We start from the raw sequence: 22625 nt of genomic DNA on the forward strand, positions 1-22625 counted from the left end.
GGACTTGCTCAAGTCTGCAACCCTGGTCCTAAATAAAATCGTGGCTGTGAAACATCTGGTGCCTCAGTGATCTCCTGTTCCAGAAGGCTCAAGTGTTCTTGTTCTTCTTGGGTATCTGTGAAATCAAGGCCAAGGAAGTCATCAAAACCAAGTTCTGAGAGAAGTTAGGGTTAGAGCCCCATGTTCCCTGACCTAGTGATGGAAAAGGAGTAATCAATAAGACCCTAGATGACAGAAGTAGCCTTGACCTGGGAACTGGACAGAAATGATGAACAATAAACCTTGGAACGAGGCAGCTTTCTTCCACCTACCTGGCCCCTACCTCCAAGGGAACCCAATGAAGCTAAGGTTTTGTGTGTTCTCAGTTGACTCGGACCTCAACGTGTTGCAGTAGGTATACAGTCAAGGCCCCCAAGTTTCAAGGTCCTGAGAGAGACCAGAGCAGTGATCCACTCCCTTGGAGCCAGTGACAGAGGACTGCTGCTTTATATACATTTCTCAAGTCTGTATGTATTCCTTCCTCCATATTCCCCCCAACCCTTAGGAAGAGCATATACTGGATATATTTATCTTCCCTTCAAAGCACCTTGGACAGGGCTAAGCTACCCACCAGAGCAGGCTGATTTGCCTCCATTGTCTCCACTTTGAGAGCTCAGGTGTGATAGACCTTGGCTGGCAAATTCTAACTCAGGAGCCAGAAGCTATTTTTTCCCCTCGGATCTGCAGCCCACAGAGCCAAGATCCTTTGATTTATAGGTCACAAAACATGCCCCATAAAATCCTCGACTTTCTTGACAAACTTTTAACGAGTGAAATAATAGTTCAAGGTAAAATCAGAAAAGCTACCCACAAAGCAATCCCTGCTCAATTGCTTAGTGAATTATTGCATCCAGAGAGACATGAAAGGTCATCAATTCCAAGACTCTGTCTGATGGGAAGATTAATCTTCCCTCGACAAGCTCTCTGCTAAGTGGCTACCCAAGTTCAGTTTAAGCATTTCTAATGGCAGGGAGCTCACAACCCCCAAAGGCTTCCTAGTCTACTCTTGGGGAGCTCTGGTTGTCCTTTATTTGTATAATAGGTTAAAGTTCATATTTAACATGTATGGGACTACCTGCCATCTAAGGGAGGAGGTGGAGGGAAGGAGGAGAAAAATTGAAACAGAAGTTTTTGCAAGGGTCGATGTTGAAAAATTACCCATGCAAAGCAATGAACTGGGAAACACATTTTTACAGTTAAAGGTTCTGAGAAAGGCCTCATTTCCACAATATATAGAGAACTGACTCTAATTTATAAGAAACCAAGCCATTCTCCAATTGATAAATGGTCAAAGGATATGAACAGACAATTTTCAGATGAAATTGAAACTATTTCTACTCATATGAAAGAGTGCTCCAAATCACTATTAATCCGAGAAATGCAAATTAAGACAACTCTGAGATACCACTACACACCTGTCAGATTGGCTAAGATGACAGGAAAAAATAATGATGAATGTTGGAGTGGATGCGGGAAAACTGGGACACTGATGCATTGTTGGTGGGGTTGTGAACGAATCCAACCATTCTGGAGAACAATCTGGAATTATGCCCCCTGAGTTATCAAACTGTGCATACCCTTTGACCCAGCAGTGCTACTGCTGGGCTTATATCCCAAAGAAGGGAAAGGGACCTGCATGTGCCAAAATGTTTGTGGCAGCCCTGTTTGTAGTGGCTAGAAACTGGAAAATGAATGGATGCCCATCAATTGGAGAATGGTTGGGTAAATTGTGGTATATGAATGTTATGGAATATTATTGTTCTGTAAGAAATGACCAGCAGGAGGAATACAGAGAGGCCTGGAGAGACTTACATGAACTGATGCTGAGTAAAATGAGCAGAACCAGGGGATCATTATACACTACAACAACAATACTGTATAAGGATGTATTCTGATGGAGGTGGATTTCTTCGATAAAGAGAAGATCCAACTCAGTTTCAATTGATCAGTGATGGACAGAAGCAGCTACACCCAAAGAAAGAACACTGGGAAATGAGTATAAACTGTTTGCATTTTTGTTTTTCTTCCCGGTTATTTTTACCTTCTGAATCCAACTCTTCCTGTGCAACAAGAGAACTGTTCGGTTCTGCACACACAGATTGTGTCTGGGATATACTGTAACATATTTAACATGTGTAAGACTGCTTGCCATCTAGGGGAGGGGGTGGAGGGAGGGAGGGGAAAAGTCAGAACAGAAGTGAGTGCAAGGGATAATGTTGTAAAAAATTACCCTGGCATGGGTTCTGTCAATAAAAAGTTATAATTATTTTTTTAAATTACCCATGCATATGTTTTGTATATAAAAAACTATAATAAAAATAAAATAAAATAAAAACTAAATAAAAATTAAAAAATAATAGGTTAAAGTTAAAGAGGTTAAGCTGACCTTATAAATGCACTCTTCTTCCCATTCTTCATGTATAATTTAGTCAAATATCTGATCAAGAGAATTTCTGCCTCCTTCCTCTTACCAACACATACTTTCAAGTGGCATCTTCTAGATGTGAACCCATTTCTTCCCCCACACTTCCCAATTGCCTCTGTTCTCCACTCTCCCACAGATAAACTCCCACAACTCTTTACCCAGCCAACCAAAAGTCGTAGGCAAGTTAGGGGAGAAATCACGTTTCTCTGGAATTCGGTTTCCTTATTCACAAAATGAAAGTGTGGGACGAGTCTCTGTCCAGCACGAGTCCCTGGTGTAGGCCCTCGTCACTTCCTAACTGGACAATCAAAACAGCCTGCTGCTTGGCAGCCCAGCCTCAAATCTCTCCATCCTTCGGAGACTCAGCTGTCAAATAAGCCTTCCTTAATGCAGAGATCTGACAATAACATCTCCCCCACTCAATCAAGTAACTCCCAAAGGCTTCCAATTTCAGGATCAAAGAAAATGTCCTCTGTTTGGCCTCCGAAATCCTCTATAACCTGACCCATCCTACCTCTCTGGGCTTCTTATGCCTTGCTTTCCTCCTCATACTCTCTGCTCCAGTGATACTGATCTCCTGGCTGTTCCTCCAACAAGGTACTCTGTTTATCTTGTTCCTTTGCACTGACTGTACCTGGGAGTGTACAGTCCCTCGACTTCCCCACCTCATAAACTTCCTTCAAGGCTCAACTCGAATCCTACCTTCTACAAGAGCCCTTCCCTCCCTTTCCCAACCTGGCCACTGGTAGTCAACAGTCAACAAACATTAATCAGATGCCTGCTATGTGTCCGGCACAGGAATATGAAAAAGCAAGGTACAAATATGAAAAAGAAAGATGGTCTTTGTTCTCAAGAAGCTTACAGTCGTATGGAGAATGACACACAAAAGAAAACTGAAAAGGGGAGTGGGAGGGACGGAAGGTATCCAGCATTGGGCAGGGGACCACGGGGAAACAGCCAAAGAAATCCAAAATGACTCCAGAGGGGTGAAGAATGAGATGTCCACTAGTGTCTTCCCTCAGAAATTACCTCCCACTCACACTGTATATATCTTGCACGTATCTGTCATAGAAGCGCCAAACATGAGAGGGTAAATGGCCTGGTGCACTATGGTCACAAAGATACGATTGAACGACTAAACAATCACAAGACATAGATTTTTCCATGTTGTTTCCTTCCGTTAGAATGTGAAATCCTTGGGGCCAGGGACCGTGTTTCTTATCAGCACAGTGCCCAGTACCAGAAGAAGCTTGCTTCACTCTATCCCATCATGCTTTCTGTTTGGAATCTCCATTTTGTCCAGAGCCTCTGAGAGGATCTTACCATCAAAGGCACAGTTTTAAGAGCTAAAAATGACGAAGGGACTACCAAGTATTGATTGTCCCCAGTGGAAAATGAGAGAAGAAAAATGAGAGAAACATCGCCACATGTTGTAATCTGAACCACAGAGAATGTTAGTAACTTATACAAATACACATACGCTGTTGGCCACGACGCCATTAATTCCAGAGGAAGCCGAATCGGTCTATAAAGTTACTATGACAAGAAAAGATAGAGAAAGGCAGGGAAGAAATGGGAGATCACACACGGCCAGCCATCAACAATAACAGGTTAAGCAGTTGATAGATTCTTTTTCCTATCAAGATGATCTATAACCCATCTTACTTCTTCAAGGAACATGACCTGCAAACCAATCTACTTCCTCACTCATCCAATGGACACCCATAAATCATCCCGCTTTCTGCTTTCTCCTAAGCCACCCCCACTCCAATCCTCCTTGTAGCTCTAGGGGAAATAAAGTTGCTATGCTGCTCCAGTCACCATAGTGTTAAAGGGGTTATCGTGGTGTGCTTCCTATCTGCTTTTTCCCCCACAATGCTCTTGCCAGCTGACATGGCTAGGCAGAATCGCTTTGGTCATCTTTTCCCCTCACCACCCCCCCACTCTAAGAATAGAATGCCTATTGAACTGGACTGCCCCGGCTCTCAGGAAGTGGGCTCCTTGTGCCTCGGTCAATTGATTTGTCTGTAATGCACTTATTATCATGAATAGCCTCCTGGCACAGACCAAGATGAGAGCCACCCTGCGTTCAGCATCTCTGTCCATCGCCTCTCCTCCTGAGGCACCTGAAGGTGTGGCCATTTCAAATCATTTCAAAGTTACTCCATTCCAGCCCCAAAACATTTACTAAATACCTATAATGGGCCATGTACTGTGCCAAGTGATGGGGATAGAGACAAAAATAAAACTCCTTAAGGAGCTGGGGAAACAAAACACACACACACACAGAAGTGAACAAAGACACGTATAAACACACAACACAAAATGATGTAAAGTAGCTTCCGTGGGGAAAGTACACTAGTAACAAAAACTAGGGAATCAGGAAAAGTCCCCGAGTACCAGGCAGCCACGCCTTGAAGTCAGCCAAGGATTCCAAGAAGTAGAAATGAGGAGGTAGTGCCTTTCAGACCTACCGGACCACTTGTACAAAGGCAGAGTGAAAGGGCAAATGGCTAGTGGGTCAATTTGGATGAAATATGTAGACTATGTTGATGTAGGAAAAGGCCGGAAAGATTGGTGGGAGTCAGATTTAAGAAGGATCTGCGATTCCTGGCCGAAGCCTCAGTTCAAGTCAACAAATTCTGCCGAGAATCCCAGAGATGGGAGTGGTGGGAGTGAAAGTATGGAGAGATCAGGAGAAGAACTGGGGCTGGAGAGTAGGCCGATTGGGTTGGAGTAGTGCAAAAAGAGGATATGTGATAAGGCTGGACAAGTAGGTTGGAGCCAGGTTACAGAAGGCCTTGAATGCCAGGCAGGAGTTCTTTTACTTGGTAAGCAGTTGGATATCTTTGAAGGTGTGTGAGTGAAGAAGGGACATGATCAGAACCATCTACTAGGAAGATTGATTCGGCTTATGGAGCCTGGATTGGGGAGGAGATTTGGAAACGGGGAGACCAGTAACCTCAGTATCGTTTCCCTGATGTGGACAATAAGAGAACATCCTCTCTATCCGCAATCTCTCTTTTTTCTGTTCCTTAAGTGCCCAATGTCTTTTCTCAGGCAATTCCATTTAAGTTTTGGGATTTAAGACATCCCTACGACATCCTAGCTTTCCTCTGGAAAAGAATTTTAAAAATCATGTAGTCAATCGATAAGCATTTATTAAGCACCTATTGTGTGCTAGGCACTATGGTAAGTGCCGGAGACACAAAGAAAGGCAAAACAAAAAATAATCAAAAAAATTCCAGCTCTCAAGGACTTCACATTCTAATGGGACAAATGACCCATCAATAATTAGGTGTGTACATAATATAGAGTAAATGGAAGGCAATCTGCAAGGGGAAAGCACTAACAGATGAAGAAAGTGGGAAAAGCCAGGTGCAGAAGGTGAGATTTGAGTTGACTCTGGAAGGAAGCCAGCGAAACAAACAAGTGAAGAGGGAGAACCTTCCATGAAGGGGAGGGGGAATCAAACTACCCAAAACAGTGGGGAGATGAAATATCATGTTGAAATAACAACCATTGCAACCAGACTGTAGTGAGCGGTGGGAAGTAAGGTGTAAAAAGACTGGAAAGGTAGGAAGGGGCTCTGTTCTAAAGCATTTTAAATGCCAAATAGTGAACTTTTTACTTGATCCTGGAGATAAAATTCCTTTTTTTTTGGGGGGGGGTTACAGGATATGATCAGACCTGTGCTTTAGGAATCATCTTCGAGGCCAAGTAGAGAATGGATTGGAGAGGGGAGACAAGGCAGGAAGACCAATTAGAAGGATAATGCCTTAGTCCCAGAGAGGGGTGATGGGCAGCCTGAACTAGGGTGGGGACTCTGTGAGTGAGGAGGAAGAGATGATTGGAAGGTAGAAATAACAAGATTTGGCAAGAGAATTGGAGGTTTATGGTGAGAGTGAGGAGTTAAGGAGTTACTATCTCCAGGGGAGTTGGAAACTTTCTTGATGAACAACTATCTGAGAGTTTCCATGGGTACCTGAGTGAAGGCTGAAGGGTGGATCTAGATTACCTCTGTACCTAGAGGATTCTCTTGAAAGATGGATAAGGATAATGAGAGCTTCTATTATATAGCAGTCTACATACATCATGTCATTTGGTCCTTAGAACAAGCTGATAAGGCAGGTGCTATAGCTATCCCCATTTTAGAGACAAGTCGCTGAGGCTCAGTGGTTCGGTGCTTTCCCCACGGCCACACAGATTCTGAAGCAGGATTGGAAACAGGTTTTCCTGAATTCCTTCTAGCCTCTATGCCCTCTGTCCCATTCTGCTCGATGGAAGTAAATGAACCGTTTCCGAGTAATTTGTTTAACCTGTTTGGTTTATAACCTGGGTTTCTATTCTGGAGCTGAGTGGGGGGCGAAACACTATTAGGTGTGTCTGGGTATCTTCTGGCTTCCATCTCCCCTGCTCTAACCCTAAGCCTAACTTGAGCAGAGGGGGATACTTTCAAGCAGTCTCTCCAAGGGAACAAGCAAAGAGAGTTTGAGAATTAGAAGCCCTTGGGGACAAGGGGGAGCTGGGATATTCGGCCCCCTGCACCAAAAACATCCCCTGATGGGGAAGCCAGCTTTTAGTAAACCCTCCTTAAACACCTTCGCACTGATCCAGGTCTCCCGTTAGCTAATTGTCCCTAGGGATAAGGGGTCTCAGGATGAGTCCCCTGGGACCAGGGAAGGCAATGGCGAAGACCCTGGCCGTCTCAATGTGCCGCCCAGGAGACCTGGTCCCTGCCGTCACCGACAGGGGGATGCGAGTGTACCAGAGGCATCATTTCTTTTCCCAACTTTCCCGAGAGTAGGTTTGGGCAGGTCAGGCTGGGTTTTCCCCAGGCTTGAGGTGCACTTTGGGATCGTGAAATCCACTGAGGAGAGACTGATCCCGGACCCAGGACTCCATCCCCAACGATCCTTCGCGGCCCTTTAGCCTTCCGAGAAGGATCCCAGAGTTGGCGAGGGGAGTTTTCTCTGGACCCCTGCCAACTCTGGGCAGGGGCTGGTGGTGTCCCATTCTTTAGGACCGTGGGGAGGGCAACAGGGGACAGAGAGGAGGAAGGGAGACAATGGGGGGCGGAACTCCCGCCCTGGGGCGAGGGAAAGAGAACAGACTGCAGCATCCGAGGCTCCGGGCTCCGGGGAGAGGCGCGGCTGTGCCCGGGAAGGGACCAGAGGGCATACTCCGGCATGGCACCGCATTACACGATCTATTCCGTTCCCTGCCTGCGGCCCCAGGCCAGGCCAGCCCGAGACCCCAGGCCGGGGCTCCCGTTGGCCTGTCCCGTGCTTCCTCAAACCGCCGGCCCCTGCTCAGTCCGGCCCCGCCTGGCCCGCTCCGGTCCGGTCCGGCCCCGGAGCAGAGGGGAGGGGCCCGCGCTGAGCCCTTTCCCCCGCCGGCCCTGCCCCCCAGCGTCGTGCCCACCTCTGCCACGGCCGCCGGGCGTCGTTTTCCCGGCCCCTGGCCCCGGCCCCCGTCCAGCTCGGCCCCCGGCGGCTCCGGGCTCGGGCTCCGGCTCGGCGCAAACAAAGCCCTGATTGACTTCCCGAAGGGGCGGGGCCCGGCGCTGCGGGGCCGCCTCCGCCCGGCCCCCGGATTTGCAGGCCCCGGGCGCTCTGGGGGGCAAGAAGGGTGGGGGCTTCGCCTTTGGGGCCCGGAGGGGCTGCCCCACACCCACCCTAGCGCTATTCTCGGGCGCGGGGGACCCCCTCGGGGCCGACCTCCCGGGGAGCCAGGCCAGGGCGGGGCAGCCCTGGGAACAAGGGGGTAGGGGGTGCCCCTCGAAGGCAGGGGTGGGGTCCGACGCCCAACTCTCGCTTTTCCATTAGAGGTGGGCAAAGAGCGCCCCTTGCTCTGGGCTGGTGCTTGGGGATCGGGGGAGAAGGGGCCTGGTCATAAGTCCGAGCCTAGGGGAGCACAGTCCCTACCAGCACCACCACCACCCCTCTCTGCCCGCAGGGGATCCGGGCCCTTAACCCACCGGGAGGACTGGGGACTAGGGGTCAGTCCGACCTCTCCCTTTCCCCTCTGACCTCGTCTCCCGCTCTCGTCAGCCTCTGGAGGCTAAGGGCGGTTAAGTTTGGCTATAGAGGGGAGGGGGCGGGCCCCAGATATGGTGGGGGGAGGAAGAGGAGGAGGAGGAGGAGAAGCTGTGAGAAGCTTGTAGCGACTGCAGACAGTGGGAGGGGGAGGGAGGAGGAGAAAGGGATGACAGGGGGAGAGAAAGAGGAGGGGGGAGGAAGAGGAGGGAGGAGGAAGAGGAGGGAGGTGGAAGAGGAGGGAGGAGGAGGAGAAAGGGATGACAGGGGGGAGAGGGAGAGGAGGAGGGAGAAGGGAGGAGGAGGAGGAGGAGGAGGAGGAGGAGGTGGAGGAGGAGGAGGAGGAGGAGGAGGAGGAGGGAGGAGGAGGAGGAGGAGGAGGAGGAGGAGGAGGAGGAGGAGGTGGTGGTGGTAGTGAGAGTATGAGGGACCGTCTGTCGCGGGACGGTTTGGGCAGCTAGGGCGCTGGGCCGGGAGGAGGCGGCAGGAGCAATAACAGCCTGAACAACAACAACAGCCGCGCCGCGCCGAGCCGAGCTGCGCCGAGAGCCGCGCCGAGCCCAGCCCAGCCCAGCCCAGCCCAGCGGTGCCGCGCCGTGCAGCCACCGGCACCCCGCGCTCGCACCCGCGATCGCGATCGCGATGGCCTTGCGGAGCCCCGAGTCTGGAGGAGAGAAGGGGCCCTGGGAGACCGAGGCAGAGGCGGAGGAGGAGGAGAAGGAGGCGGCGAGCAGCCCCGAGCCCGAGCTCACGGTGAGCACCCGCGGCCCCGGCTCCGGCCCCGGCCCGGGCTTCCAGCCCCCCGAGGGGGGCTATGGCTGGCTCGTGGTGTTCGCCGCCACCTGGTGCAACGGCTCCATCTTCGGCATCCAGAACTCCTTCGGGATCATCTACACAATGCTGCTGAAGGAAGAGGGAGGGGAGAAAAGCCAGCAAGAGTTTAAGGCAGGTGAGTGTCCCCCAGCTCCCCACGCCCTGCAGCCCCACTCCCGCCGCCGCCTCCGCGGCGCTCACCTGGCCGGCCTGTCGGGCCCCCGTCTCGGTCTCCGGGCCGGGGGCCGGTGTGGGCTGGGGTGTGCGTCTGTGCCCCCCGAGGGCAGACTGGAGACCCACCTGCGCGCCCCGCCCGCCCCTTGCCGCGCCCGGTCCTGACATCGGGGACCCCCGCGGCCCCGGTCTCTGCGGACTCCCGGCAGAGGGCCTGTGGCTCGGGCCGTTGCGGCCGGCGACCGAGGTCCCCCGGGGCAGGCAGAGCTCGGAGCAGCCGGCCCACTGGTAGCCCTGAACTTCTTTTTCCTCGCAGACATTTCCATCCTCACCTCCCGGGGTTTGTTTCAAATACTCGGTGCGTGCGTGTGTGTTGGGGGTGGGGGCGGGGAGGGACAGTATTTCCACCTAATTCTCTTCCCGAGTGGAGACGAGGGGCGGGGAGGTGAGCCCCGACCGGGTACCTGAGCTCTCCAAAGAGCGGAATCCGCTTCTGTGGGCACGGCGTGGCTCGGCGCGGGCCAGTCGCCTGAGAAATGCTTTAGAAATTCTGGCGGATCGGCGCGCACAAGGGCACATGGCAGGCGTGCGTGTGTACGGGTGTGTATGTGTGTATATACGCGTGTCTGTATATACGCGTGTCTGTATTGCGTGTGTATGCGGCGCGCGTCTGGTTTTTCTGCCCGGTTACAGCTTGCCTTGCCAGCTCCCCCCCTGCCCTCGGGGCAGTCAAAGCAAAGCGTGCCCTCCACCTCCCCCCTCTACCCCGTTGCCGGGGGGCGGGGGGGCCGGCAGCGGCTTGCCTCGCCCCCTCCCCCGCATTCCCAGGCCCGCACTAGGAGCTGGGGCTGCGGACTTCGAGCGGATCGCGGGGACCCACCACAGGGCCGTCGTGGGGACTCGATCCTCCCGGTGGCTGCGGGCTGCAGGGCAAAGGTCTCCATTTCTTTCCTAAGTCACCACATGCGAGAGATTCTCGCAGGCACACGATCAAACCTCAGAGTCACGATCACCAGCGCCCGCTTGCTAGCCCCTTTGCTGTTAAACCCACACGTGGACTCTGAGGGGGCAAAAAACCAAAGGGGCCTAAGCCTCCTGCTGAGCACGTGGAGGAGAAGTCTGCCCAGGGTAGGGAATGAAGGCTTGGGAAAGTATCCTTCCGCCCAGGGCACCTAGGATGCCCAGCTGAGACACTAGAGCTGACTTTGGCCTTCACTTAACTGGCTGGGTTTGGCCTGGAGCCACAGGCCACCCTCCCTCTTGCCCCCAGGGGAAACCTTGAGGATGGGAGGGGGGGAAGAGATGCACCTAGGAGGCCAGAGGTGACCTTTGTCCCAATGGGCAAAGGGCTTCCAAAGGATGAAGTGGACAGACGGGGTCCGCCTGCGTCCTGCAAGAGGCCATGACTGGGGCCTTGCTCCCAGACTGCGCACCCAGTTCATTACCCTTAGGCAGGGGGTGGGGATGGGAGTCGGAGCAGAAACCCCTTCCTAAGTGACCTATTTCAGTGTCCCTCCCCCCAACCCCTGCCACTTTTGGGGCCTGCTCCAGGGCCCCAGTGTGCTAACTGGTAAGCTGTAGGGGTGTCAGAGTGGGAGCCAGAACTCCGTCCCACTTCCAAAGTTCCCTGGGACCCCGCAGGGACCTCCAGCTGAAAGCCCCGAGGTCTCCTTAGCTCAAGGCCCGTGGGGTGCAGTGGAAAGCAGCTGTAGTGCCCAGAGACCCGGGTTTGCCCATCCGCGGGACCTTAGCTGGGTGCACTGGTGGACCTGCGATCTTTTGTAGATATTTTCCACTCTCCGAGGACAGCTCCCTTAGCTAAGCTTTGTTTTCTTCTCCTCCTCCCCCGCCATCACACGCCCCCTCCAGCAGCAGCAGAGAGCTTTTATAGTTTGTTTCTTTTTTTTTGGGGGGGGGGGCTGGCCAAATAAATGATTTTGGTTTTCCTCACTGAGCCTCAGTTTCCTCATCTCTCAAATGGGGACTTTTCAGAGTAGATATGAGGGAAGAAGACTTTTAAGGTGCTGGAGAAGAGTGAGCTATCTATAGCTGGTGATCAGAGAGCTGTCCTGGACAGGATTCTTGGGAGCTTGGAGTGGGGTGAGGATGAACCTCAGCACAGCTGCTGGCAGCAGATGGGCAGCAGAAACCCCCTTCCTCGCTATCCCCTTGGGGCTGTGCCCAGGGGGAAGATAGCCGGGATTGAGGGTGGGAGAAGGGAGAGGCTACACCAGGACTCAGCCCTGGGCCTAGCACAGAGTAACTTGAAATGGAAATTCCTCCATAAGAACTGGCTCTTCAGAAGGGACAGAATTTCTCCCCTTAGCTCTTCCTGAACAAATAAGGGTCCAGTCCCTCTGTGGCCTCTCCCCAGACCCCCAAACACAACGAATGAGTTCTTTCTGGTGTTCCCACCGAGGCCACCCTGGAAATTCCAAACCGTCTCTCTGTGGATTTCCACGGCCTTCATGGAGTCCCAGCACGTCAGTGCAGCCAGGGACCGTCCCCCAGAGAATGTGAGAGTCTGAAGGGGCAAAGGATTCCAAGTACTGGGAGCCCAAGAGATCTTAGACCATGGAAGGGATCTTCTAGACTAGGGGGCTGTGACCCTGAGGCCCAGGACCCTTAAGGGAGCAGGTGGTTAGATTAGAAGTGGGCTGTGACTTCAGATTGGAAAACAATTTCACCTTTAATTTTCACTCAACTCTGAAATGGCATTTTCTTCCATAGTTTAAAAACAATGCTGAAAAGGAATGCCCAAGTTGCACCAGTGCAGGGCTTCTCCAACTTTTTCCACTCACGGCTCCTTTTAGCCAGAGAGATGTTTATGTGACCCTTAGTTTAGAGCAGGGGTCCTCAGACTTTTTAAATAGGGGGCCAGTTCACTGTCCCTCAGACTGTTGGAGGGCCGGACTATAGTAAAAACAAAAACTTTGTTTTGGGGGCCTTTAAATAAAGAAACTTCCTAGCCCTGGGTAAGGGGGATAATCGTCCTCAGCTGCCGCATCTGGCCCGTGGCCTTAGTTTGAAGACCCCTAGTTTAGAGGTATATGAAAAGGTAAACAAATCAAATACTGACTGATACTAAATCATAATTTCAAAACCCCCACATTCACTTGTGTGCTTGCAAGCCACAATTAAGGGCAGGAGTATCCAGACACAATATCCTTGGCACAATAGGGTTTAGAGCCCAATGCTCTATTCTGGCCTCTTAAAAGGCTAGAGAACCAAACCCCTGGGACCATGTGACTTGCCTGGAGTCCCAAACTACTGCCCAGGATTCCTTCACGATGATGGCTTTCCGATTTCTCGCCTTCTCAATGGGAGGGGGAAGAGAGGGGAGAGAGATTTCCAAATTGATAAGAAAATAAAACTGAATTTAAAAAAGCCTCCAACCCAGTGTCCTGATTCCAGCTAAGTCAAACAATGTTTCCACCGTGCTCCCCTCCTCCTCCTCATTTTCCTTACTCGTGATACCCCCTCTTACTCATTTTCCTCCAGCCCTGTGGCTACCAGTGGCAGAAGAGATTTTGCCATTACCATTTTTGTGGGGACCCAGCAATGATCAGACCACCGGCTCTGTGTTTGGACCCTTAGCGGGAGGCTAGATCTAAATAAAGTCTCCCTCCGCTTCCTGGAGGCATGGGGGAGGGTGGCCCCTGCCCATTTTTCTTCACGTCTCAGAGATTTCTTGCAGACTGAAAATACTATGATTCTAATTGCACCCGATTTAAGGAGGCAGTGTCCCACGATAGGAAAGGGGTTGGATTTGGAGTCAGGAAAAACGGGCTTCGGATTCCCATTCTGGAATTTGCCAACTTCAGGAGTCTGGGCAAGACCCTTTATCTCAGTTATTCCAAACATCGTATGGCATCCTGGGACTTGAGGTTGGTAATAGAACTTGTCCTGCCTATGTCACCTGCTAGGGAGGAAGACCTTTAGCGATGTTATTTGGAGCTTCTAGAGTTATTATTATGGCTCTGTGATTTCACTCCTTCAGGGCCCTAGGCCTGCGTCCGTTTGTCCACTTGAAGTCTCGCCAGATAACCTGGAAGTGAAATGGGCTGCCTCTGCAGCCCCTGGGTGTGCCCTCTCTGCTGAGTGGGGAGGGGGGTGGGAGCAGGCTGGGGCCTGGCCCTCAGCCCATTCTGGAGGAGGCTCTAAAGGAGATTCATGGAACCAAACCCAAGAGAACAGAACAGGCAGTCCAGTTGTTAGGAGACCAGTGTGTCCTTAGGGATCCCGTGTGTGTGAGTGTGTGAGTAAGTGTGTGTGTGTGTGTGTGTGTGTGTGTGTGTGTGTGTGCGTGTGTGTGTGTGTGTGTGTGTGTGTGTGTGGAGGGGGCATGGGGACAGAAAGACTGGTCCCACCCAAAGAAAAAAGGAGGCTGCCTCCCCCACTGGCAATAGCAATATGAAGCCCATAGAAATCACTGCATCTGCTGTTGCTGGGCTCCCCTCCCCAAGTGGCCCCTGGGAGAAAAAAACATTCTTCTCCCCCTTCCCAGCCAGTCTCAATGGGATAGAGATGGAGGGTGCTTAGGTGCTTCTGTCCCTATGGCAAACAGCCCAGCTCCAGGCTTGCAGAGAAATAGGGGTGGTAATACCACACTGTCTCTAGAGGTCTGAGGCCTTGCTGCCTGTGTGATCTTAGGACAGTCACTTCCCTTCTGTGCCTCAGTTTCCTCCTCTAAAAAGTGAGGGGATGGGTCAGTTGTCCCTTCTGTGTAAATTCTGTGATCTTTAGTCCAAGTTAAGCCGATCTGACTGTGCTCAGAGAATCCAGATCTGGAAAGAACCTTAGGAATGAAGATGGGACTCCTACGGGAAGAAAGTCTTCCTAGGAATACAGATTGACACCATCTCTAACATCTAAAACCTCTATGCTCTTAGAGACTTGCCTGAGACCCTGAGAAATTAAGGGATTTGCTAAGGGTCTTGAAGCCAGTGTGTGTGTCCAAGGCCAGCTGTCTAACCACTGTTCCTTGCTGCCTCAGGATGGCCCTTAGTGATCAGATTCTCCACTCCCGTTCCAGAAGAGGAAAATGAGGGAGGCCCAGAGAATGAAGGGGACAGCAGAGGCAGAAGCTAGCCTTTCACATCACATGGGGTGGCCTTTCTGGTATCCTGACACCTTGAGATCTGGTGCACTAAATAAGGTCTGTACGATGGGGTCGACGGCCGCCGGAACTCCACAGTGTTACTTGGACGGGGGCCCACGGGGAGGCCCAGTGTGGGCTCCCAGTGGGCTGCGCGAGGCGGCTCCAGAAGGCCAGGATCAAGAAGTTAATGATGGTGCCGACCTGTGTTATGAGCAGCCTCAATTAGTTGGAGCCGGAGAGAAAGGCAGAATGAGGCAGCTATTAGAATTAGGCAACCGTAGACCCCTGACCGGGCATAAGAAGAAGCAGCTTTTATAGGGCCATTAAAAAATGCCAACCTAGTGGGAGGTCTAGGCTGTTTGCCACTCAGAGAAAGGAGGATCAGGTAGAGGATCCCGGGGGAGGCTAAAAAGGACTCCAGGGAGCCTGTTTTTGACTTGCATTCGATCCTCACAACAATCCTGGGATGTGTGTGTTATGATTAATCCCTTTTTACAGGTGAGGAAGCTGAGGTTGAGAAAAGTTAAATCCGAGTCACACATATAGTAAGTGACTAGGGTAGGATCTGGTCTCAGGTTTTCCTGACTCCGAGGAGGCCGGCCTATCGACTGGAGTGGGTTCCAAGCTCCGGACCGTCCCCTCCCCAAGGCCAGCTATCCATCCCGAGGGGCTGGAGGCCTGGGAGAGGCCCATCCGGGAAGGCCACAGGCTGCGAGTTCTGATTTCTCAGGTCCCTCCCCACTCTGCCTGTCTGCTCTGCTAGTCTATGTCTCGGTGTATGTTCTGTGACGTCTGGTTCTTTCCCACTCACCTGGCGGGAGCTGTGACTCACCCACGTAGGCGAATGACGTCGTGTCAGGATGCCCGAGGGCTGGGGGTGGGGGCAGCAGGAGAGCAGAGGAAGGACCGTGGAGACACTGGCTATTGTTGTCCTTTGTGTGGGGAGCCGGTGGCGCTGCCACCGCCACCTCGGCCTTTGTGTGAGGGTGGGTCCTTTCCGCAAGGAGCAGTGTGGCAGAGGTTCTGCAGATGGGCTGCTCGGTGGGGTGTGTCTACATGGCTCTTTCTCAGTCTGGGAGCCGCTTCCTAAAAAGTCTAGTTAAACTTACAAGTGCTCGAGTGATTCTTGGTCTTTTCTTTGCCTCCACTTGCTCACTGATGATCGCGATAGTGCTCTAAGATTGCTAGCCATCCCCATTCTGCAGAGGAAGAAACTGAGGCCCACAGAAGGAAGGTGACTTGCCCACTCACACAACTGGTAAGCAAGGAGTAGGGATCTGAACTCGGCTCTTGTGCCTGAAAGGCCAGTGTTTTAATGTGGCATATCTTCAAATACTCCACGGGCTTTCTGAGCTGAGATTTTTTGGACACTCATAAGCTTCTGGCTTTCCGACATATGGGAAAGAGCCCTGAGCAGGTAGCCAGGAGATCTGGATTCTGGCCCTGGCCCCGTCACTGACTTTTAGCATGATCTGGGACCAGTGACTTGTCCTGAGCCTCGGTTTCCTCCTCCGTAAAATGAGGAGGTTGGCTGGATGACTCCCGTGGTCCTTTCCAACTCCAAAAAGAACATCTTGTGGCCCTTCCTGCTCCCCCAAGGCATTTAGCGGTGATTTTTATTGTATGTGGTGTGCAAGAATAAGGCCCTCTGGTCTTCTGTGTCCACACCAGCTTCCTAGGAGAAAAGCTCTTCTTTCTCCTGTGATGTCCTTCCCCAAATCACTTCCTCTCTTGGCTTGTACTAAACAAACAGATAGGTTTTCATACTGAAAAGGGATGAGGGTTTACTCATTAAGCTCAATACAACAGTGGGCTTTGTTAAAACACACACACACACACACACACACACACACACACACACACACGAGAGTGCTTATGCTAGCAAGTGGCAGAACCAAGATCTAAACCTAGAGTTCTTTACTCTTAAGTCCTGTGCTCTTTCCAGAGTGGATTGGATCCCATAATGCTCAAGGCCCTTCCCAAGGCCTAACTTCTTTTGTTCTAAGGCCCCTTTCCACATTTACCTTGTCCATCTGAACAGTCTTCCCACTTCGGATATTTCTGCTTCTAAGGGTTCTTGAGCCTCTGCCATCCCTCCCTCCCGTTTCTGACATCTCGTGCATCCTAAGGTTCTTCCTAGATGGGTATTCTATATCTTCAGAGGCTAACGCAAAAGGATTGAGTATGAGGCCTATTAGATCCACAAGGGGATTTGGTCAATCTTGTGTCACCCCCTTGAATGGGGGGGGAAGCTGATGAAACACACATAGTGGAGGGGGTTGGTGAAATTCCCATCATGATGAAGATGGTTTCCCCATTCTCTCCCCTGCATCAGGAGGTCTCCCCTGTTATATCTGGGAGGACAGTGGTCTGGCAAGGCTCAGGACTCTCCAGCTCCTGGCCTCCCGAGATGCCTGCACAGTACTTGGAGTTTGAGGGGGAAGATGTTTTCTTTCCTGCTCTGAAGGTGTCGCTGTGGGCGCTAATGGCCTGGGCTGAGCTCTGGGCAGCTCCCCTGTTCTTGGGGACCCCTCCAAGGTTCCCAGGGGCAGGGCAGGGCCTTGGAAGAAGGACATTCTCCTCCACAACTGGGTTCCTTCCCGGGTCCTGTTTATCACAGACTTGTTCCACCTTCAGTAGTCTGAGAAGAGCTCTGAATGTGGAATCACACAGAGAATCTAGCTTTTAATCCTGGCTCTGCCATGAACTCACTAGCTGTGTGATCTTGGGCAAATCCTTTCCCCTCCTCTAGGCCTCAGTGTCCCTCTCTGTGAAATGAAGAGGTTGGACTTGATGACTCAAATGTTGGGACCCCTTTTCTACTTGCCTCGCTCTTTCCAGTTTCCAGCTGGAGTTTAGGATTCTGTCAAGAGAGAACCCCCATTAGAGAGGCCCTTTTAGCATTTGCGCCCCTTCTCAGACATGGCCTCCATTCTCTTGATGGATCTCTATAGACTGTCACATATCACCCTGTATACAAACAGATACACCCCCGCAACGGTCTAATACAGGCACCCCCACATCTACATTTTCTATGATTCAGGGTCATTGCAATGACCGGGGCTTGCTCCCCATTCCCTGTGTAACAGAGAGGGGACTAGGGACAGTACCGGGACAAATGCCACCGAATAGATGTCATTTCCACTTGTCCGGCTCCCATTCCTCCCCTCATCTCTCCCACACCTTGCTCATAACAGAGGTGTCACATTGCCCCAGGGGTCCCAGAGAGTAGCTGGGCAGGAAGCGCAGTCCCCGGGGCCTAGACTCAAGGTTAAGCCAGAACTAGATGACCATTAGGCAGCAAACACCTATTAAGCACCCAATATATACCAGCGCTGTGCTAAGACAGAGAATATAGTCTCTACTCTGGAAGAGCCCCATGGTTGGGGAGGAGGGTGATACGACATGCAACTATGTATAAACAAATTATACACAGTATAAATTGGAAATGCTACATAGACCCGAGGCCCTGGGATTAAGGAACATCCCTTCAAGGCTTCCTATAGTAGGTGGAATTTGAGCTGGGACTTGAGGGAAGCAGGAAGGCTGAGATGAGGAGAGAGAGCTCACTGGGCCGGGGATGGGGGGAAAGCTAGCCAGTGAATATTCCCAGATTGGAGAGATGGAGGGGAGGAAGGAGGAAGCCAGCGTCATTGGATTTCACTATAAGGTGTAAAGACTGCAAAAATGAGGAGCTGGGGAGGTGGGGAAGGGCTCCCGACAGGGGGCTGTGTGATTCTGGAGGTACCAGAGTCAGGTTATTGAATAGGGGGAAGGCCCCTCGAACCACCGAGGGAAATTGTTGCAAGCAACCCACCGGTATGATGCCCGGAAAGCGGCACTAAACCAGACTCCCGGGCTCCCCTTCCCCACCGCCAGCCGGAGGGAGTCACAGGATCGTTGCAAACGCACCCAACTGGGAGGCCCTAGAAACCTGACTTGGAATTCCGGTGCCACTACTTACTATCGGCTCTTCCTCTTCTGCAAAAAAATGGCGTTGGGCTCCAAGGCCTTCGAGCTTCAGGTCAATCGGCAGAGCAAATCCACACAGCTCCACACAGAAAATGTGGTTTCTTCCTTTGTTTTTTTTTTTTGTTTTGTTTTGTTTTGTTTTAGGATTTATTGTAGCTTTATTTTTTATATAATCTATTTTTAATTCAATTTAATTCGAGTTTTAGTTCCAGATTCTTCCCTTCCCCCACCCATTACAAAGGCAAGAAATCCCAAACCCATTACAAATGTGGAGTGGTACAAAACAAATTTCCACATTAGCCATGCTCTGGGTGGGGGTGGGGGTGAGGAAGCAAACAAATAAGCCAACGAGAATAAAAACATACTTCCATGTGCACACTGAGCGCATCAGTTTGGCGACAAAAAAAGGTTTACTGAGCTCTTCCAAGAGGCAAGCTGACTTCTTCCAGAGTGTAGGCTTTCTGGTAGCTGGTGCCCCTCAGCTACCCCCCAGCAGAGGCACACAACACAAAGCAGGAGACCAAACACTTGGCATTTACTAGGTCAGGAGTTTGGGCCCTCAGTTTCCTCCTTTGTGTAATGGGCCCTCCCTCCTATCATGATTGCTGCAAGGAAAGTACTTTGTGACCCTTCAAACGTGGCAGAAATAGGTCATTGTGTTTGAACAGGAGAGACCGAAGATGGGAAGTAAGCACAGCATAGGCAGGGCCCGGCTAAGCCAACCCTGGCATTTTATCAATGAGGAAAATGAAGGAAGAAATGCTTGGCCCGTGGCCACACGGCTGGAATCCTGGATGCTGAACCCAGAACATGTGCAGAGTGTTAACTGTGAACAAGGCCCTCTAGCCTGGCAGGGCCCCTGGGGCCTTACCTACACAAGTCCAAATGAACACAGAAAGAGAGTTGCCAGGGCAAGGGGTGTGTGTGTGTGTGTGTGTGTGTGTGTGTGTGTACATGTGTGCCCTAAGTGCCAGATGTGGGGCAACAGCAGCACCTGAACTGAGGTATGGAGCTTTTTGACTCCAACTCATGGGAGTATGGGGAGGAGGGACAGTGGAGAGTTCTGAGCATGGTGATGAGACCCAAGTTCTAGTCCTCCTCCTGACAGTCTTCGGGCAATTCACATCCTGTCCCTGAGCCTCAGTTTCCTCATCGGTAAAAAGCAAGGGGTTGGGCTCAATGAACTTTTAAGGCCCCTTCCAACTCAAAATCTATGATCCTGTAACATCATCAGTTAGGGAATAAAAGAATTAACATATATACCACCCCCCTTTTCTTTTTACAAGTAAGGAAACTGAGGCCCAGGGAAGTGAATACTTACTCAACATCTAACAAGTTAGTGTCATGGCCAGGCCTCGACCCCAGGTCTTCTGACTCCGGGCCCAGAGGGGACATGTCAAGGGCTCCTTTATGGCCACTGTCAAGAGGGCCTATCTAGGGCTTCCATTTGGGGGGAAGTTGCCAATTTCCAAACCCCATTACCCCAGTGGAGCATCTCAAGTCCCGATTGAGAGGGTTAGAAGAACAGCGGCCTCAGTTTCCCTTCGTCTGGTGCCGTGGGGTTTGAGTTCCTTGAGGACTGTGGCCTCTCTCTGTGTTGCCGGCACTCCGGGTAATCTCTGAAACACAGTAATGGCTTAATCTCTCATTGACTGCCCGCTTTATTTCACATCAGCCCTCTGGTAATTCAAATATATTCGGCCTTATTTCATAGAGAAGGAAACAGGGAGGTGAAGAGTCACATGGGTCCCACAGCTGATGAGTTCGAGAGCTGAGATTCCACAGGTGCGCGCTGCCAGATGCAGTGCTGTATTTGTGCCCTGGCCTCCCCCCCTCTCCCCAGAACTGTGCCCTCTTGTGCTCTGAGAATTGCCTGGTCGCTGGGGATTTGGACTATCTGATGGAAGGTGTGGGGAGAGGGATTTTCCTGGCTTAGTGAGTACAGTAAAGGTCTTCACTCCAGACCACAGAGAGGGTTCTTTCCATCGGAGAGCCCGGGGGTCCTTTCTGCTGGTCCAGCCCCTCAGCGGTAGGAAGAGAAGGAAGGGGGCAATGAAGTCATCTCTTCCAAGACCGTGGCCGGGGAAGGCCTGGCTCTGCCACTTACTGTGCCCCTTCTTTTCCCTATGTATAAAAGAAGGCTAAGGCAGCCTTCCCTCCATCCCTCAGAGGCCCAATGAGATAATAAAGGAATGTAGAGTGTTTTGTAAACCGTGGCTGACCTCAGAAATGTAAGCCATCTTTGGATGACACGGCCACAAGGTCGTCCCCAAACGGGTGGGGAGTGGGATCTAGGCCTCCCGGGCTCCTTCAAGTACAGTCTCCGAGCCGGGTTTCAAGAACCCAAGAGGAGAGTCCTCGCCCATCCTCACCGCCGCCCAGTCATTTAGGCAGGAAAAAAAAGACAGAACTGTGGGCACTGGACCACTTCCCACCCCCGGCCTTATTCTGCTGATGATCTGTACTATTGTGGCCTTTCCACTCCAGTTCAGCCTTGGGAGCAGAGCCACGTTCATGTCTTACGCATAGACCTGGTCAGAGGACTTGGATTCAAATCCTATCTTTCCTATTGAACAAGTCCCTCTCCTCTTTGGGCCTCTTTCCTTTAATGTTAAATGAGAAGCTTTAAAACTATGACCACACGAGCTGAGCCTCTCTCCTTTGAGCAAGTTCTTCAGAGGAGCTACCCCAGCTCTCTCTTGCTGTCACGCGGCATCCCCTCGCTGCTGTGCCAGTCTGTTCTTGCCCTGCCCCTGCTTACTGTCCCACCACTTCCTCGACTGGATTCTTTGGGAACAAGAGCCAGGGCCCCGAGGCAGGAGAGGACTGGTTGCCTTTGCTTAGTATCTGGGCTCCCAGGAAACCCAGCAAAAGGAACTAATGTGGCCGGTTGGGGTAATCCAGAATCCTATACTGTCAGAACTGGGAGGGACCTGGGAGAGTAGTTAGACCCAGGAAAGGCCCGAAAGAGCATCGAGGCCGATGGCTTCTCTTCACAGTCGCGGGTCCAGAACAGGAGAGTGACTTTTCTAGGATCACATGGCAAGCTTTAAAAAAAAAAAAAAAAAAAAAAAAAAAAGACGTCTGTACTGTATACAGTCACGGAAACAAGGCATGGCGAAATATTTACAGTGCTTGGCAGGGAACCAGCAAACCTCCACTCGACGACTGAGTTCTTTTGCTACAAATTGCCAAAGGTAGAGGGGGAGAGGGCGGGAGAGGATTTGAGGGGGGGCCTGGGGTGTCCGTTTCTCCCCAGGGGTCTCTCACTGAACTTTCAGCTCAACAGCAGGTACTAGGGAAGGAGGAAAGGGATATTTAGAGTCTAAAGGCCCAGGGGCTGTCGCTCTTCAAGCACAGGGGGGGCATCAAGCCCTTTGTAGTTCTTCTTTGGAGCTCTGGGGGTTTCCTTGTGCTCTAAACAGGATATAGGGCCTGAGGAATATAGGGCCTAAAGCTGAGGCTCTAGAGTCCCCGAATGTTGGGGAGCCAGAATCTGGGAACCAGGGATTTTGGTTCCCAGAAAACAAAGGAGGAGGAGGAAGGAGAGAAGGAGGAGGAGGAGGAGGGGTTCCAGACTACTTTCATCAAGTATTTCTCAGGGGAATGTCTGGGGAGGTCCCACCACACAGTCGGAGCTAGGCTATGGGCAAACAAAAAAAGAGTCCTCCCTTTCTTTGCAAAGAACAAAGGACTAGTGGTTGGAGCTCTTCCCCTGCTAGGGCAAGACTTCAAACCTATCATCTTAATCCCCATCAACAGGGGGGTGGGTGGAGAGGGAGAAGCTCTGGTGCCAAGTGGAAGCTGGGACAGGAGGTTGGCGGGCCACAGGGATGTGGGCCTCGTCCTCAGGAACTCTGCAGTCTAGAGGGAGGGAAGGGGGACAAACTCTTACTTAAAAACAAAAAATCCAACATGGAGGCCCCAATGATTGAAACCCATCGACACCAACCTAACCAGTTCCAGCTGTACTGAGACTGCCAGAATGTCGAGAGACGCCGGAAGTGGGATTTGTTCGGGAGGGCCGCCGAGAAGAGAGGTGCATTTTGAGCTCTTCATGAAA

General features: G+C 51.6%; 1 protein-coding gene across 1 annotated transcript in view; it reads left to right on the top strand.

The window, feature by feature from the left end:
- The first annotated feature begins 8899 nt into the window (after positions 1 to 8899).
- SLC16A2 (solute carrier family 16 member 2) overlaps positions 8900 to 22625 on the top strand; it is a 100622-nt gene continuing 86896 nt past the window's right edge. Inside the window, exon 1 of the mRNA XM_031944888.1 lies at positions 8900 to 9451. Within this exon, the coding sequence (XP_031800748.1) occupies positions 9145 to 9451 (307 nt within the window). The 5' untranslated portion in view covers positions 8900 to 9144. The remainder of the gene's footprint in view (positions 9452 to 22625) is intronic.

Source organism: Sarcophilus harrisii, chromosome X (assembly GCF_902635505.1).
Source record: "Sarcophilus harrisii chromosome X, mSarHar1.11, whole genome shotgun sequence".
Classification (NCBI taxonomy): Eukaryota; Metazoa; Chordata; class Mammalia; order Dasyuromorphia; family Dasyuridae; genus Sarcophilus; species Sarcophilus harrisii.